The 19,129-nt window shown below is 42.7% G+C and overlaps 1 protein-coding gene and 1 long non-coding RNA gene across 2 annotated transcripts; one reads left to right on the forward strand and one right to left on the reverse strand.

The window, feature by feature from the left end:
- Positions 1–1,911: 1,911 nt before the first annotated feature.
- On the reverse strand, positions 1,912–13,928 carry LOC123103281 (preprotein translocase subunit SECY, chloroplastic). The gene is made up of 8 exons (XM_044524811.1): positions 13,636–13,928; positions 13,366–13,541; positions 8,159–8,544; positions 7,171–7,470; positions 6,995–7,084; positions 3,309–3,432; positions 3,030–3,193; positions 1,912–2,400 (listed from the first exon to the last, which is right to left on the reverse strand). The coding sequence occupies exons 1-8, from the start codon at positions 13,809–13,811 to the stop codon at positions 2,170–2,172; spliced, it is 1,647 nt and encodes a 548-aa protein (XP_044380746.1). The 5' UTR covers positions 13,812–13,928; the 3' UTR covers positions 1,912–2,169.
- Positions 13,929–14,796: 868 nt separating this feature from the next.
- LOC123106894 (uncharacterized) lies at positions 14,797–16,558 on the forward strand. Its single transcript, XR_006451537.1, has 2 exons — positions 14,797–15,713; positions 16,102–16,558. It is a non-coding gene; the product is annotated as an uncharacterized lncRNA (long non-coding RNA).
- Positions 16,559–19,129: the final 2,571 nt, after the last annotated feature.

Raw genomic sequence — 19,129 nt, forward strand, 5'->3', positions numbered from 1 at the left:
CAGGCACTCCTTCGAAAGACGCTCTGGTCCGGCAGTCCCACCGACGGCCGCAGCTGCCGTCGACTGTTTCGCCTCCGTCGTCGCCTTCTCCTCTCGCCTTCTCTTCCAATCGAATGAACTGCGGGGTGGGTTGGGTGAGTAATGAAGTGGAGAGTAACTGAAACCGTGAGAGGAGGGGGGGCGAAGTGCGCGACGTGCTTGATGGCAACCGTAGTCAGGCGTGGCGTGCGGGCGCAAAGCTGTTCCACCGCACGCCACCGAGTGGCAACCTTGACCGCGGAGAGGCAACCGGCGTGTGGGCAAACTCTCTGACACACCACACACGCGACTTGTCCTACGTGGCACCCAAAATCGGCCAAAACGTGCCAAGATTCGTGCGGATTCTGTTGAACGGTGATGAAGGCGTGTGGTTGAGTTGGCTAACGCCCACACGTGTGGGCGTTAGTGTTTTTGTTTTTTAAAGCATTTTGAAGCGTTGACTTTTTTTTGGCATGACTTCCCTGAATGCCATGTCTTGCTGAAATTTGTCGAGCACACAAAAAAAATTGTCGAAGTTTGCCACGAAACGAATGCAGATTTTTATTTTTTTTGAATTTTACTACTCATCCTGAGCTCAATGCTAGGGGGCTGGAGAGTTGCTCGACAAACGATGGCAGACTGATTTCTTTAACTCCATCTACAACCAAGCGATTTCTCCGGTGAAGAGCTGCTATAAGCATTACTTCCCAGCTCTGAGCCGTCAAAATGGCAAATTTTTAAGGTTGAACATCAACCATTGAGTCTATAATTTTTTTTAAGAATGTTTAAACAAGTAGAATTTTTTTTTTAAATGATCTCATTGATCGCACCTCACACAAGTTTCCCCCATATATATTATGCATTCATATCATCAAATGACGTAAGTACTAAACCTGCTAGGTAAATAAAGGATGGTCTTATATTGTCTCAAAAATCAAATGGTGATGTTAGCTTCCGTATGATTATTATATCTCAGATATTAATAATTTGATTCATAAATAATACTCCCATGTTTAAGTTGGTTCTAATATTACCTGTACATGCATTAGTATCTAGTCCCTCCGTTCTTAAATACGGAGTATAAGTCTTTTTAGAGATTCTAGTATGAACTACATATGAAGCATATTGTCTCAAAAATCAAATGGTGATGTTAGCTTCCGTATGATTATTGTATCTCAGATATTAATAATTTGATTCATAAATAATACTCACATGTTTAAGTTGGTTCTAATATTACCTGTACATGCATTAGTATCTAGTCCCTCCGTTCTTAAATATAAGTCTTTTTAGAGATTCTAGTATGGACTACGTATGGAGCATAATGAGAGATTCTAGTATGGACTATATACTATGTCTATATACATCCATATATAGTTTATATTGGAATCTCTGCAAACTTATACTTCCTCCGTCTGGAAATACTTGTCATCAAAATAGATAAAAGAGGATGTATCTAGATGTATTTTAGTTCTAGATACATCTCTTTTTATTCATTTTGATAACAAGTACTCTCGGGCAGAGGGAGTATTTAGGAACAGAAGGAGTATGTTACAGACAAGACGAGTCTTACTGAATGTGAGGTAACTCCACAAATACGACGACGAGTGAAAAAAAACATCAAGATAAAAAAATTCAAATAATAGAAAGAGAGCTATCCACATAAACAAGGTGAGAACAGAATATGCGCATATGTGTAAACTGGCATGCCAGTTAATATGGAGTTACAATAGTGTAGCATATATATGCATGAAAAGAGAAATAATTGAGTTGGCTTGAAGAACATTATATTATCATGCGTCAAAAACATTATATTATCTCTGTTTCTCGGTCTCTCTAGGGACATGTTGAACACTCTCCAATACTTTAGTTCTAAAATTTAAGAAGCAATATACATAAAGTTTAAAATCCCTTCTCCAGGGTACAGAGATCACATCAGATCACTCCACAACAGAAATATCCATGAGCTGTAAAGCTTCCACAGCTATAGAGTATCTTTTACATACTGATGCTTTCCGAACTCTGATCCTCTAGAAAAGATCTAACTGATATACACAGAAGAGAAAAAAAGGAAAAGAATAATGAAATAGTACTACCAAATGACACAACAATCATTTATACGAGATTATATTTAAGTACATGTTCGGAAGATAATCATTTGTCAGAACTTTTGACATCATAGAACTCGATGTCCTTATATTTCTGAGAAATTATTTCTGTCTGAACTTTCCGAGCCGTGTCGGTTGCACATCCAACAAGGATAAGCACTGATGTACCAGCGAATCCCCGAAATGCTGTCAAGTGAGAGATTTGTTCAACCACAGATGGTCCAGCAGCTAGTACAGCGAGAAAGGCAGATCCTAGGACAGAGATACGACTAAGAACCTGCAATTAGATAAAATTATTTTTTGTGTGAGATATTGCTGAGATACCGTGGACAAAATTAGATGTGCTTCAGTTCTGTTGATTGCGTTTCTTATTGGATGTGGTACTTCTAAGTCTATTTTGTCCAAAATTGATGTATGGCTGAAGTGCAACATGCTTTCTCACATGTATACATGACTAGTTATCTGAAATAAGGGACCTAGACATTTCAACATCAAATAGAAGTACTTGTGGCATACTAACAGGGAACATTTCAGTTTTTGAAAAAAAAAGGGAACATTTCAGGCTTAAGGTCACCTTTGATCTCCAAACTAAAAGTGGTATGATTTCCTACTGAAAGTGAGAAATATTGTCCAGTTGTCTGAAAACGCACAACTGCGTCATACAAATTAGTATCACATATGCAGTGGAATAGTAGATTTATGAAGAATCTAATAAAAGGAAAAAATTGCCAATTGTAAAGGTGTAGCATTTATCGTCCTACGCTATGTTCTGCATCAGTAGATTATACACAGTGACCATACCACTAGCAAGGACTAGCATTTGACCGGCCAATTATGAATAGGACATGGAACTTTTGTTGGTTAGTCTGAATTTCGTCCCTTTCTGATGGAAGAGAAAGAACTCACTGTTTTAATAAAGGCAGCTGTATTTTTTCCTGGCCGCACAAGCGGTATTGACGCACCTGTTCGCTTCAATTGCTCACTAAGATCATCAGGATCCAATTGAAGGAAAGTGTAATAGTAATTGAAAAAGGCTATAAGCAATACATTAGTTGGAAGATAAAAAGAACCTGCAGCAGAGAGTTAACAGAATGAGATCATTGTAAACAACAGGTGCTTTATGGCATCTTGGTTCTCCTGAGAATAAATAACAATCTTTGAATAAACTAGAAATATTCAGTTTACCTCCTGGAGTTAGGGCTATGGCAGCCTTTTTAAGAAAATCTAAGCCAGTGAAACGTGCCAAAGTAGCAGGTAAAGCCAATGAAGATGTAGAGAATATGATAGGCATGACACCAGAACTATTGACCTGCTCGTAATGGATTGAAAGGTAGGTTACAAAATAAGTTAAAAATAGGAACACTGTGAGGCTGAAAGACAGAACAATGTTGGCACAATTGTGAGTATTAGCAATTTGATCTTATTCATTTGCGAAAGAACAGAATACATTTTTGGCAGTTCAAGATGCTCCAAATCTTTATCGGTTCATATAAATGAATAAATGAGTGAATTCCTCACGCCATGTTTCATGCATGTGAGATCTAGAGAACTGAGCGCTAGTGATTGTCTGCTGCTCCAAGCCAGCCAAGTACGACTACCCACAGGAGTGAATATTGCAACCAAGTTTCTTGCTGCTTCTTTGGTTAAAACCCAGGGGTACCTCCTCCTCTGGTGTTCTTTTTTACTCTTATGTGTGTGACATCTAGAAAATGATTTGAGATTTTTAACTTGTTCTCTCAGATAACATAAAACTCTTGTAGAAAAAATTAACACTAAGCAGCTAAAAAATATTGAAATTCTAACCTAGACTTTAAGAGAAAGTATGTGTATGAAACTGGAACTTCCCCTTTATGGATCTGCCCCTCTTATTGCATAATTTTGACTTCTTACCCAAAAAGCGTTGATCTTACCTAGAAGACCAAAATGGTCTTACCTCTGCCTTACTATCCCTCCCCCGCCAACACACACGCACACATTGGACTATAGTGATAAAGCCTCGTTCGTCGCTGCACCTGTCGGGCCATCACGCAAACCTCGATGTACCTCAGCAGAGGCCCCCGCAGACCTTGGCAACAGCTTGACAAGAGCCGCAGTGGGGAAAGTGGAAGGGGATTGAATCAATCACAATGTTCTGATGGAAAAGAAGATTCAATCATTTAGTTCCCTCAATAGGTTCCATTACTGGGTTGATTTGTTTGATTCATGGTGAAAAGAACCAAAAAAATAGCAACCACACACACCACCATCGCTGGACTCCACGCCATGCCTACATGAGGACAAGGAAGAGATGGTGTGGTCAGGGACTGAAGGAAGTATCCCCAAGCCTGGGAGCACCTAATATGTTCTTCTCGGGAAGGAGACAAGGGCGATGTCTCACATGGTCACTGGTGATGTGTCTGAAGAGTAAAGGATCAGCTTTGTAAAAGGGAACAAGGGGAAAATAAGGAGAAAACAAAGAGGAGGGATCAAAAGGAGGGGCTAAGCAGTACGTTTCCAGCATTCAACCAGTGAAATGGCACAAAGGAGAGAAGCCCAATGTTCTGGTGGCATAAACAACATTATGCAATACAAAATGGGATGTAAATAGAGGCAAACCACTGCTGGCAAACAAAAAAATTAACAAAGATTTGGAGGTAATGCTACACACTACAACATGATTGAGAATAATACATACTGAATCTTCCGTACCCAGGGGCAGATCCAGTGCCTAGGAAGGTCAGGAGTCTGTATGACTCCAAGGACCTCAGGGCATTGCTTTGCCAGAGTACAGTGAATTATGTTCTTTACTCTTTTTGAAGAATACACAGGACATCTGTGAGCTTTTCATTCAAAGGAAGAAATGGTGCAATTTGCACAAGGCAGTGGAGGAAGAAAACAGCACCGGTGTCACACGTTCATGTTTGGAGGGCAGTTGGGCTGACTGCACCCCACTGGCACATTCAGATTAAGCGACCACTTTGAACTGGTTTGGCTCAGGAGCAAGGCCAGTTGCCCAGACTGAAATGCTGAGACAAGTGGAATGAAAACCCTAAGTGGTCTTGTGAGTGAGAGGTGGCAAGACATCAAGGTTTTATGAGGGTGATCGAGAGCGAGCAGTAGGCAGCTGCAGTTGTGAAGAGCCAGGAGGCTAAGGGCCAGTTCTTTTCAGATTCCCCAGCTGATTATGTCGGGTTGTGCCTCTATGATGTTGTATGGGTCATGCCTTCTTTGGCGTTTGTATCTTCTGCTTTCTTATTAAAAGGGCAGCCCGGTCCACGCAGCTCCCGCTTGCGCGGCATCAGGGAAGGGTCTGACCACTTTGGCTCTTTTGTACGCAGCCTTTCCCTGCATTTCTGCAACAGCTTTACCACTGCGCCAAGGCTAGCATTTCCTATTTGGCGCCACAGGCGCCAGTTAATGTGCATTTTCGTTAACTGGCGCCTGTGGCATCCGTAAATGGGCCGGCCCATCTAGGCGTGGGTTGACATTTTCTTTTTTGTAAATTCTATGAACTTTTTTGAATATCTATGAACTTTTTAAAAAAAAATAACAGTTTTGTTTCAGATTGATGAAATTTTTTGAATATCGATGAGCTTTTTTGAAATTTGATGAACATCCTTTTGAAAATGGATGAACTTTTTATTTATTTATGATTTTTTTTTCAGTTCAATGATCTTTTTCTAAAAATACATGTACTTTTTTTGAATTTCTATGAACTTTTTTCAAATTTTAATGAACTTTTTTAAAAATTAATGAACTGTTGCTAAATTGGATGAACTTTTTTTTCAATTTGAATGAACTTTTTTTCAAATTGATGAACTTTTTTCAAAATTGATGAACCTTTTTTAAAGATATGAATCAAATGGATGAAACTTTTTCTTTAAATCTGTAAACCTATTTTGATTTCATACTTTTATTTTCGTAACAAAAAGTTAAAAAAAACTGAGGCAGCACGCTAGTGGGCCGGCCCATGCTAGCAGCGCTGCAGGCGCCAGATCATTAACGGGCGCCTGCAGCGCTGTATAGGAGCTCCCGCCAAGGCTCCCATTCTTCTCCTTTCTCAATGCATATTAAAAAAAAAAGAACTGGGCTTTGGCCCATCGATTCCCCAGTCAGCTGCTCCCAGTTCATGTGTATGGCGAGAAGTGAGGCAACCCCAGCTTCCCGAGATTCTGAGCCAAAAATTGAAAGAGCATATTTGATTGTCCCTATCCGCAGGTGGAATTACAGAGAAATCGGCCCTAGCCATCTCCATCTCCCCTTCCCCCTCGGTAAAAACTGCCGCTTGCGCTCCCTCCTCGCCCGGTCCCGCATGGAGCAGACGCCACCCGAGCCTCCCACCCCAGCATTCTCCTGCCAGAGCACTCCGACACCAAGTCCACCACTCTCACTGCCATCATCTTCACGTTGGTGGCGCCGGTGGTGGTCGGCGCTGCTGCTGAGTTGGGGAACATGCTTTGCCGGCCTCGCCGGGGACTCGACTAGTATCTACAGTACCGCGCGTGCTCCCGCGCATGGAGTTCTTCCTCCGCTGCTGTCCTCGACTCAAGTGTCCTTATGCTGAAAAATGTTGTTTTCTGCATATGGGTGAATGCACTGGATTTCTGAACTCTGTAATTATGGTGTTGCTTCTCCCCTTCATGAAAAGATGTGCAAACGCTTGTTTGCACTCCAAAAAACCATGCACATCTCGAGATAGTATGAAGAGATTGAGTTGTTTTCAGTTTAATCAAAATAAGTCTTGAAACAATTGGCTACTCTCTAACTATAACTACTGCCCTGGTTTATTTGTGTTCTGTATGTGTTAACGGATCTCAAAACCTAAAATCGATCCACGCCCAACATGTGGAGAGGCAGAAATTAAAATGAAACCATATGGAAACATTACGAACCTTGAAAGGTAGATATGCAGAACGTTGGGGTCCTCCAGTTCGACTGCCATATCGAGAAGCATAGTTCAGTGGTATTTTTCTCTCAGCTTCCTGAAACCATAGAAATGATCTGAATTAAGCAAATCATACTCGGACAAATTTATATTTATCTTGAAAAGCAAAGTATATTTTCTCACCTGGACATAGACAATCCCAAGAACTAAGAAAAAGAATGACAATATGATTGTGAGAAGTCCAACATAATTGCCTGCTTGAAATCCCTCTGCAACTGTCCTTCCAAATGATGCAGGCAAATACGAAATTATACTTGTAAATATAAGGAGAGATGTTCCATTCCCGAGTTTCAACTCAGATATTGTTTCACCAAGGAAAGTTGTGAACACCGATCCAAGCGTCAATAGAGTCACAGATGTTAGCACCCATGCTGTGCTGAAGTCATTAACATAAGGACGAAGAAAAAGAACTTGCCCGATAGCCTAGCAAAAGGTACAGAAATTAAATTTGAAGCAGATGGGAAGATAAATAGAGCAATCAGAACTTACATTAAAAATAAAATAATACCTTCATAACTAATACTGTGCAAACTCGTACAAGAATGAAATGTACACACAGCAGTATATCATTCTCCAAAAAATGTCTGACAACAGAAGCGTCAGAGGGACTCAACTGAATAATACTAGGATTGGTTTTCATTGTTTATGACCGCAAAGCACATGATTTGGCATCAGGAATAAGTTCGTTGTATTTTAAGTTTCTTTGCCATGTCAAAGATAAGTCATCGGTGTACATAAGTATAAGTTACAAAAACGGAAGTGTCATATTACCTTGATATTGCAAGTTATGTGGTCAAATTGTGTGGCATGTTTGACATAATTCTAACTGTTTAACATGGTATGCTGTTAAGTAGATAGTCAGTTAATATAGCATGTGATCGCTGATCGCACAACATTACAAAGCTTTTCATCTGTCCCGACAAAAGTAAGTCATACACACAAGGTATCCCCTTTGGTACCATGGAAACCCTGAGGTACCGACGCTTCAGAACCGATTATTGTCATAAAAAAATTCCAACAGCTGCTCTTGTAGTTTTAAGTAGTCAAAAAATTATCTTGACAAAAAAAGATATCCAAGAGCTGCTCAAATATTTCCAAGACTCTAACCTACCTGGGCAATTGCAAAACCAACAGATGCATATCTTGTGTACTGAAGAATCTTTTTTCTACCTGCCTCCCCTTCTTTTTTCTGAAGCTCTTGCAATTTTGGGTAAAGCTGAGTAAGGAGCTGAAACACAATCTGTGCATTGATGAACGGAACAATGCCGAGGGAGCATATACCAAGCCGGCCAATACCTCCACCAGAAAAAGAATCTAAAGTGCCCAGCAAACTGTTCTGGTCAAGATTACCAGCAAAAGCTGCTTGGTTCACTCCACCCAAAGGTATATACACACCAAGTCGAGACAATGCCAAAAACCCAAGGAGCTTCAGAAACTTCCCGGGCAGAGGGCCCTTGAAGAAGTCACCAAAGTCAATAGTACTGTCCTCCATTGCAGCTGCTCCAATCAGATTAAAATACATTATATAGGTATAACTGGATAAACTGAAGTGGACTCAAGCTGCAAATATATGAACAACAAAGCCACCAGTCATACCTGTTTAATACATAAATAGTAGCAGTCGACTCGGCACTATATCAACTGAATTTTGACAGTAACTACATATCATGTATACGTTTGGGCTAAAGTGGGGTTGAAATTTTAGACTGGTTGAAGAAATTTCTCATTAAGATCCCACAACCAAAATTTTGACAAAATGTGGATGAGTAATCAAGAGGCAGATTTTTTTTATGGGTAGCCCATTAGGTTTATCAGTTACAAGCATATTACTTCCTTTTCCTGAGGAACCGGCAGGACGCTGCCTTTTAATTAAGGAGAAGAATATTTACATGTTGGGACATGTTTTGAGAAGGCCGCAAAGCGAGCTGTGAGCGAAGCAAGGGGTCGGACGTATGAGGACCTCTACCAGCGGTTAGACACAAAGGAAGGCGGAAGGGACATCTATAAGATGGCCAAGATCCGAGAGAGGAAGAAGAGGGATGTTGACCAAGTCAAATGCATCGAGGACGGAGCAGACCAGCTCCTGGTGAAGGACGAGGAGATTAAGCATAGATGGCGGGAGTACTTCGACAAGCTGTTCAACAGGGAGAATGAGAGCTCTATCATTGAACTAGACGACTCCTTTGATGATACCAGCAGGCGTTTTGTGCGACGAATCCAAGAGTCTGAGGTCAAGGAGGCCTTAAAAAGGATGAAAGGAGGCAAAACAATGGGCCCTGATTGTATCCTCATTGAGGTGTGGAGAGGCCTCGGAGACATAGCTATAGTATGGCTAACTAAGTTTTTTAACCTGATTTTTTGGGCAAACAAGATGCCAGAAGAATGGAGAGGGTCTATTAGTACCAATCTTCAAGAACAAGGGGGGTGTTCAGAGTTGTACTAATTACCGTGGAATTAAGCTGATGAGCCATACAATGAAGCTATGGGAGAGAGTCATTGAGCACCGCTTAAGAAGAATGACAAGCGTGACCAAAAATCAGTTTGGTTTCATGCTTGGGAGGTCGACCATGGAAGCCATTTTCTTAGTACGACAACTCATGGAGAGATCTAATGATCAAAGGAAGGGTCTGCATATGGTGTTCATTGACTTGGAGAAGGCCTACGATAAGATACTGTGGAATGTCATGTCGTGGGCCTTGGAGAAAACAAAAGGTCCCAAAGTATACCCTCATCAAGGACATGTATGATAATGTTGTGACAAGTGTTCGAACAAGTGATGGCGACAGTGATGACTTCCCGATTAAATTAGGACTGCACCTGGGGTCAACTTTGAGCCCTTATCTTTTTGTTTTGATGATGGATGAGATTACAAGGGATATACAAGGAGATATCCCGTGGTGTATGCTCTTTGCGGATGATGTGGTGCTAGTCGATGATAGTCGGACGGGGGTCAATAGGAAGTTAGAGCTATGGAGACAAACATTGGAATCGAAAGGTTTTAGACTAATAGAACTAAAACCGAGTACATGAGGTGCGGTTTCAGTACTACTAGGCACGAGGAGAAGGTTAGCCCTGATGGGCAGGTGGTGCCTCAGAAGGACACCTTTCGATCTTTGGGGTCAATGCTGCAGAAGGATGGGGATATCGATGATGATGTGAACCATCGAATCGAAGCCGGATGGATGAAGTGGCGCCAAGCTTCTGGCATTCTCTGTGACAAGAGAGTGCCACAAAAGCTAAAAGGCAAGTTCTATAGGACGGCGGTTAGACCCGCAATGTTGTATGGCGCTAAGTGTTGGTCCACTAAAAGGCGACATGTTCAACAGTTAGTTGTGACAGAGATGCGCATGTTGAGATGGATGTGTGGCCACACAAGGACCGAGTCCGGAATGATGATATACGAGATAGAGTTGGGGGTAGCACTGATTGAAGAGAAGCTTGTCCAACATCGTTTGGGATGGTTTGGGCATATTCAGTGCATGCCTCCAGAAGCGCCAATGCATAGCGGACGGCTAAAGCGTGCTGATAATGTCAAGAGAAGTCGGGGTAGACTGAACTTGACAGGGGAGGAGTTCGTAAAGAGAGATCTGAAGGACAGGAGTATCACCAAAGAACTAGCCATGGACAGAGGTGCGTGGAAGCTTGCTATTCATGTGCCAGAACCATGAATTGGTTGTGAGATCTTATGGGTTTCACCTCTAGCCTACCCCAACTTGTTTGGGACTAAAGGCTTTGTTGTTGTTGCTGGACATGTTTTGAGAAGGGGAGAAGCACCAAAAACCCCGAACAACGAGGGATGCTCAAACCGTTGGTCGCTAAGAATATTAATGGATTTTTGCGTTAGGTACGATCGATATCAAACGTATTAAGTTTGCTATTCTAGCTTTAATCCTAAGACCCTAGGGGCGGACCATATACCCCAATTCCGACCTATCGCTCTTATCAATGTGCTCTTCAAACTGGTTGTCAAAGTATGCGATGCGATTGGGTTTGTTAGCGGCTAAAATTGTCGACCGTGCACAAATGGCTTTTATTAAAGGACATTTTATCCTTGAGGGGGTGTTATGTCTTAATGAAATTGTTCACGAGCTTAAGCGTAAGAAACTCCCTGATGTTCTTCTAAAACTTGACTTTGAAAAGGCGCATGACCGAATTAGTTGGTCTTTTCTTCGACAAGTTCTGCAACGGAAAGGGTTCCAAGCAGGTTTTATTCACAGGATTATGCAACTTGTCTTGGGAGGACATACTGCAATTTGCATCAATGGGGAGCTTGGCCCATTTTTTCGCAATAAGAGAGGCATGCGTCAAGGGGATCCCATCTCTCCCCTTCTATTTGATATAGTCACGGATTCGCTTTCTTCCATGCTAACCAAAGACAAAGAGGCTAGTCACCTCAAAGGGGTGGCATCCCACCTCATTCCAGGAGGAGTGACCCATCTCCAATATGCTTACAACACGATGCTTCTCTTTGAGCCCGATGTACGAAGTTTGGCCACCATCAAGATCCTTTTAATTTGCTTTGAAGCTATGTCAGGGGTGCAAATTAAACTTTGCCGTGAAGTATGCACGGTAGGTGTGGATGAGGCTAAGAGTGTGTGTGAATTGCCAATCTTCTTAACTGCCACAAATCGGATTTTCCCATCTCTTACCTTGGCCTCCCATGCTCGAATAGACAGGTGTGGGTGTCGGATTGGGATCCAAGGATTAGTAAAGTTAATTACAAGAGTTGGCCCTTGGCAATGGAAACTCATGTCTTCAGGCGCGAGAATCACTCTTACCAATGCATGTTTGTTTGCTAACCTGACCTTCGCGATTGGCCTCTTCTTGCTGGGGGTGGTGTCCATGCGCAGTTCGACAAAGGTTAGAGCCAAATTCTTCCGGGAAGCGGACGTGGCCAAGCGCAAATACCATATGGTCCGACGGGCGGACATTTGCAAACCTAAAGACCAGGGAGGCCTAGGTATTACTAATTTCAAGAAAATGAACCTTGCGTTGATTAGTAAGAGGATTTGGAAAATTGTTCAGAACGATGACAACCTGTGGGCTCGTGTCCTCAAAGCTAAGTACTTCTCGGATTCTTCGCTCTTTGCTACTAAGACCAAGGGCTCCGAATTTTGGAATCGGGATCCAAAAATGCAAAGAGATATTCAATTTGGGTGCTCACTTCGAGGTCGGGAACAAGGACACCAAATTCTGGCTTTCAAAATGAACTGATGACAAACCTCACTATGCTATTTATCCTAACCTATTTGTCATTGCGTCGGACCCCGAGATCTTAGTTAGCAATGTGTTTGTCGCTGGCCAAATTAATCTGGCTTTTATGCGTAACCTCAAAGATTCTGAGCTTGCCTCATGGGAAGCTTTACAAATTCAGCGCTAATACTAATTTAACCACCGAAAAGGATTCAGTAAGTTGGGATCTTGAGGTGTCTTGCGAATTTTCAGTAAAATCTTTATACGCCAAACTTAACCAAGGTCCTAAGGTGAGATGCGCTAAGGCTCTCTGGGCAGAGAGAGTTCCGCTCAAAGTCCGTATTTCCCTTTGGCAGGCTGTGTTAAATCATCTGCCATCTGCAATTAACCTTCAGAAATAGAGAAGTCCAGGCAACGGCTGCTGTGCCCTTTGCGACAGCCCGGAAGACGCCGACCACATTCTTTTCCGCTGTGCCCCTAATATATCCTTATGGAGCTGTGTCAGGGACAGCTTTGGCGCTAACTGGGCACCGAATTTCATGGTTGAACAGCTTGCTCTGCTGTGCACCACGAGAGGCCAGCAAAATAGATTAGCCTAGCGCTTGTTTGCGGCCTTAGCTTGGGCGCTGTGGGCCACTTGCAACAAAATTGCTATTGAAGGAAAATTTCCAAGTCATCCAGCTAATTTTATTTTCAAATGGTCTCTTTTCTTTCAGCAGTGGTGCCCTCCAGGGAAGAGGAAGGTCAGTGACGCAGCCAGCCCGGTGCTTCGCACGCCATCAACAGAAACAACATCCTGTGAAGCCATCAAGCGCTGCCTAGCACCTTTATATCTGTGTATGGCTATGTCTTTTGAGTGGTTCTGTAATGCTTACTCTTAAGCTCTGATTTTGGCACTTTTATTCTCCTTTCAGTTGTAAGACTTTGTAAGACTAAGTGGCCTATGTTGGCTTTATTAATTAAGTCGGGCGCTCCTTGGGCCTTTCATCTAAAAAAACATTACTTCACCTAAAGTAATGAAGCATTTGTGCAAGGTGGCGTCCTTCTAAAGCGCTGACAAAATAATCATGGACTATACTTTCTCAAAAATAATAGAGGGAGAAGGGATTAGCTTCGAATAACAACCTGCTGCTCCTCGGCCATAGGATGACTTCTCTTTCCTGGATCCACTGGAGCTCCCGAACACTGGAGACAGGACACCGAAAAGTGTCGAGAAGGGAGACTGATAATCAGAACTGGACGGGTCCTCCCCGTAGAGCCCTAGAGGATCAAAGGCCGGGCCACCCGTTTCCAACGTGCATCTACACGAATACAACAGGGGATAACCCAGTCAAATTTAAACAGCGCATGCCCCCTGATTGTATTCTGCTCCCAGGAGAGGCGCTAATTTGCTACCTGGGGGAGAAGGCGAAGGCGGCTCTTCCTCTCCTTCTTGCCGTTGCCGTGCGGCGGCCCGGGAAGTGGAAGGAGGAGGCTGCTCTGGTGAGGTAGCGTAGGCGCAGGGGAGTGGAGGTGGGAGGAGGGCGCGCGCGGACCGGAAGGCAGCATTGCTGTGGTGTCGCCGTGGCCATGGTGCCGCGGAGACGATGGCGGAGGAAGGAGACGAGTGGATGGTGGGTTTTTTTAGGTGATAAAGCTAGACGAAATGACGATGACGCTGTAGAACAGGCTTCGTCAGCCCGTTCGTTGTTGACTTCGGCCCAGTTAGAGTGAATTGCACAGAACATCAACTTCAGAGGCACTTATAACACTTTACCTCACCTTTTGGAGAAGTTTTCACAAAACCACAACTTTTGGGCTAACTAGTAACACACGGCCCAAATCCACCCCACACAGCCCAAATCCTCTAACTAATGCCCAGTAACACAAACGCTGTACACGTGCGTGCGTGCGGTGTCCTCCCGAGCGAGAGCCAAGCCGCCGCCGGCTCGCTCGTCGCCGGTAGGTCGCCGCCCCCGTCGCCCCCGTCGCCCCAGCGCCCCTCCTCCCCCTTCTCCCCGACATCATCTCCTCCTCCGCTTCAACACCGCCTCATCTTCCCAGCGCCGTCGTCCTCCACACCCACCCAGTTCCTCGCGCCTCTTCTCCTTTCTTCCTTGAACTGGGGTAGCCGTTGCGCGGCGACTCACGGACACGCATCATGGAGTGGAGCTTCAACAATTCCGGCATTGAGTATGCACCCACTCTCCAGCTCCTCTTGGCTTTGATAAATTGGTTTGTTTTGGGGATTTTAGGGTTGGTTGTAACCAAATAGGTAGTGATTTTCAGTGATTGCTCATGAATGACGTGATTATGTTGGTAGATTTTACTAGTTTTCAGCAGGCGCCTAATTTGTTACAATATTGGTATTAGCTAATTGCATTTTAAATCAGATTCGAGCTATCTAGGGTTGGAATTGAAGCAAAAAATCATGTCTTTTTTGTTGCTTTTCTTTCTCTGATATACAAGTATGTTTCATTATGCAGTGTAGATGATGAACTTTGGGTGGTTAATGTGCTGCCAATTAATGGTCTAGGGGATAATGTGCAAAGGATAATTGGACTGTCTGATAACATGGAGGGCGACACCGATATTGAGGACTTTTATCCACTACTAGATGATACACCTGTTATTCCTATTGAAGATAGCACACTTGATTCTTGCAATCCATCAAAGAAGAGAGCAGAAGCATGGCAGAAGAAGAAACTGAGGAAGGATGCTATTCTCGGTTCACAAGCAAAGTTGCGAGATGTAACCAACACTCAAGCATGTGAACTTTCAGATCCAGGAAGTGAGGATATTGGAATGGATATAATATCAAGCGATGATGATGGCTTTGAACCTGCAATATCCGTTGCACCAAAATGCAAGAAGAGTAGAGCACAACCACTTCCAACTAGAGTGTGGTATGATGAGGGCAGGTTGCTTGGAGGTGAACAACTCTGTTTGCATATGTGTTTTGTGAACATGCATCAATACAGAAGAGCCTTGAAGAATTATCATATACTTCAAAGTAGAGACTATATGTATCTTAGAAATGATAGAGATCGGGTCAATGTTTGTTGTGTGACTGAACTTTGCCAATTCTATATGACCTGTTCATGTTCATGCTGAAGCTGAAGCAGATACTTCAACTGGTGCAGCCAAAGGCAGAGGGGGAGGAAGAGCACAAGTAAATGGAAGCGGAAGAGGCCGTGGAAAAGGCAGAGGCAGAGGACAAGCTGAAGCTGCAATTCAAGATCCTTTTCATGCGCATGCGGTCTTCGAAGCACATGATCCTTTTCATGGGTTTGACATACAAGAAGTTGCTTCACAACCAGCTGCAGCTAATACTAGAGAGAAGCTGCCAGTAATGAGGGGTTCAGGTTCAACAGGGGGCAGATTCATGGAGTACTTCACTGCCAGTGGCAACCACTGAAGAAAATCCTATGTCGAAGGCTTCTTTTGTGAATGAAAAGTTTACATCTGTATGAAAACTGACTTGTAAATGCCAGGTTTATGTAACTAAAAACTCAGACTTGAATGAATGCTTATGTTACATTACATATTTTGGGGATCTAGGCACAGTGACTTGTAAGTGTCAGGTTTAAGTAACTTAAGCACATAACTATATGGATGCTTATGTTACAACACATATTTTATTCCTGTAAGACAACTTATGAAAGTTGCAAACTTCTAGATAACCACGGATATTGTCCGTTTAAGTATTGTTCTAGTCTTATATATGCTTCAGTTTGAAATATTTTATTCATTCTGTAGCTACTTTGGTTCATTTCTATAGCTATTTTACAAATAAGTATCACAAATTTTGATTCAGTCGTAGCTATTTTGGATCATTCTATAGTTTCTTTTGTGTCAGTTTTCATTGGTTCATATTCACAGATACACAACATGATGCATCGCTGGATTACACTGAAGAAAATCTGTAGCTATTTGCTGTTGAACTCTGAAAAAAGAAAGGACAAAGGAAGCAGCCTAAACTCGTTGGGGAGGAGCTCTGTACAGGATGGCCGACGGCGTCGACGATGCCGCTGGGTGGACGAGCCAACGCTGACACCAAGGAAGAGGTGCTGGTGGAGGAGACGACGTCGGGATGGACGAACCAGCGAGCTGCCAGCGACGAGCTAGCCGTCGACTCTGGCTTGGGAGGAGACGGCATGCACGCAGATGCAGGTGGCTGTTAGTACGGGCATTAGTTAGAGGATTTGGACTGTGTGTGCTGGATTTGGGACGTGTGTTACTAGTTAGCCCAAAGGTTGTGGTTTTGTGAAAACTTCTCCAAAAGGTGGGGTAAAGTGTTATAAGCGCCCCTGAAGTTGATGTTCTGTGCAATTCACTCGCCCAGTTATGTCCAGGCCGGGGTATCGGCAGAGCAACTAGTTAACGAACACTCCTTCAGCAAAATCATTATGGCTGGTCATAATGAGGAGTAACTTATATTAGTATTACGTATATGACACTAGTCTAAGTTATTGCCTTCATGATGCAAAGTAACATAATAGTAGTATTATAGATGACCTCATTTATTAGTTCCTAGACTCATCTTGTCTTGGAAAGCGCTATGTTACAGTAACATATTATGTTACCACCTCTCATTAATTACTTGCCACATAAGCAGAATTTTCTCGAAGTGTGCTATGTTATTAGCTAAGTTACTCCCACTATGACTAGCCTTAGCGCATTTCAAGACAAGTTTGCTTATGTGGCATAGAGTTAATGAGGAGAGAGATGTTTGGAGTAACATATTCAGTTTTGCTAAAGCACATTTAGATGTGCCATAAGTATTGCACATCTAAGTCATATATCATTGATCTTACGTTGAGATTTGTGTGGATATTTTCTTTTTTTTTTTCTCTTTGTGCTTGATTCACTCACTTAGATGTGCAATAACCAGAGCACATCTAGATGTGCCCTAGACACTCCCTAACATATTATAATATGTTACTGTAACATAACACAACCCAAAGCAAAATGAGTCTATGATGTAATAAATGCTATCATCTATGATACTATTTGTATGTTACTTTGCACTATAAAGGTAGTAACAAAGACTAGTGTCATATGCATGACACTAGCCTAAGTTACTCCCCACTATGACTAGCCTAATTAAGGAGTACTCATTGCAAAGAACACTTCATTTTTCCAGGTTGCGACAAGTGGCGTACATGCAGCGCGCCACTTGTCGCAACCTGGGAGTTTTCTTATTTTGGTAGATTCGTTTATTCAAAACGTTTTTTCTTTTAAACCGTGTGTCCAAATCTCGAACCGTTTTCATTATTGGATTTTCTCGCGTCGAGATCTTCAAAAAAAATCCGGAGGAAGCCTCGCAACGATCAGCGCCACTTGGCGCGCTCTCAGTCATTCGTCACGTGTCACGCTCTGGACGCTCTCTTGGATTTTTTTTATTATTATTATTTTTCCGCACGCATTTTCGGCTTTTTAAACAGTTTTTTTTTGGTTTTTCGACGTTTTGGTTTTCTCCCGGTTTTTCTTAGCTTTTTGATCAAAAAAAAATTTACGTGAAAAAAATGCATTTCCTTTTTTTCTTTCGCGAAAGTCACGGTTTTTTTCCGCGAGAGGCACGATTGTGCTTTAGCGAGAGTCACGACCGTGCCTTTCGGAAACGGAAAAAACGCGTTTTTTTCTCTTTCACGAGAGTCACGATTTTGCTTCCGCGAGAGTCACGGCCGTGCCTCTCGGAAAAGGGAAAAACAAGACGTGTTTTCTGTTTTTTTTTCTTTTGTGAGAGTCACGGTTTTGCTTCCACGAGAGGCATGGTTGTGCTTTCACGAGAGTCACAATCGTACCTCTCAGAAAGGGAAAAAATACACGTTTTCTGTTTTTTTCACGAGAGTCACGGTTTTCCTTTCGCGAGAGTCACGGCCGTGCCTCTTAGAAACGGAAAAAATGTGTTTTCTATTTTTTTCCTTCCAGGAAAGTCACGGTTTTGCTTCCACAAAAGGCACGGGCGTGATTTTCGCGAGAGGCAGGGCGTGCCTCTTTCGGAAAGGGAAAAAACCGTGCTCCCGGTTTCGGTTTTTCTGCCCGGTTTTTTTCATGAAAAAAAAGGTTCGTCAAAACCTATCAACATGGGATCTAGTTTTGAAGATCTCGACGCGAGGAATTTAATAGTGAAAACGGTTCGAGATTTGGACGCACGGTTTAAAAGATAAAACATTTTGAATAAACGGATATACGAAAAAAGGAAAACCACCAGATTGCGACAAGTAGTATGCTGCATGTGCGTCACTTGTTGCTATCTGGGAAAGTTGAGTATTCTTTGCAATGAGTACCTCTTAATTAGTGATTTCGCAACTATTGGCAAAGCTCTTTCAACTCAAAAAAAGAGTTGGCAAGCGTTCCTAATTCTCAAAGAAAAAGTTCGAAATCACTAATTAAGGAGTACTTGTTGTAAAGAACACTCCATTTTTTCAGGGCGCGACAAGTGGCGTGCATGCACCGCGCCACTTGTCGCAACTTGAGAGTTTTCCCTTTTTTTCATAGATCCGTTTATTTAAAATGTTTTATCTTTTAAACCGTGCGTTTAAATCTCGAACCGTTTTCATCATTGGATTCCTCGTGTCGAGATATTCAAAACTAGATCCCATGTTGATAAGTTTTGACGAACTTTTTTTTCACAAAAAAATGGACCAAAAAACCGGGCAAAAAAACCGAACCGAGAGCACGTTTTGCTCCCTTTCCGAAAGAGGCACGCCCGTGCCTCTCGCAAAATCGCACCCGTGCCTCTCGTGGAAGGAAAAAAACAGAAAACGCATTTTTTTTCGTTTCCGAGAGGCACGGCCGTGACTCTCGTGAAAACATAACCGTGCCTCTCGCGGAAGCAAAACCGTGACTCTCGCGAAAGAAAAAAAAACAGAAAACGCGTATTTTTTCCCTTTCCGAGAGGCAT

The sequence above is a fragment of the Triticum aestivum genome, chromosome 5A, assembly GCF_018294505.1.
Source record: "Triticum aestivum cultivar Chinese Spring chromosome 5A, IWGSC CS RefSeq v2.1, whole genome shotgun sequence".
Classification (NCBI taxonomy): domain Eukaryota; kingdom Viridiplantae; phylum Streptophyta; class Magnoliopsida; order Poales; family Poaceae; genus Triticum; species Triticum aestivum.

Coding starts and splice junctions, on each gene's coding strand:
- LOC123103281 (XM_044524811.1), bottom strand. CDS start 13,811: ATGGCCACGGCGACACCACAGCAATGCTGCCTTCCGGTCCGCGCGCGC. Junction 8,545..13,365: donor CTATGGCCGAGGAGCAGCAG/GTTGTTATTCGA, acceptor TGATTGGAGCAG/CTGCAATGGAGGACAGTACT. Junction 3,433..6,994: donor CTGCATATCTACCTTTCAAG/GTTCGTAATGTT, acceptor CATTACGAGCAG/GTCAATAGTTCTGGTGTCAT.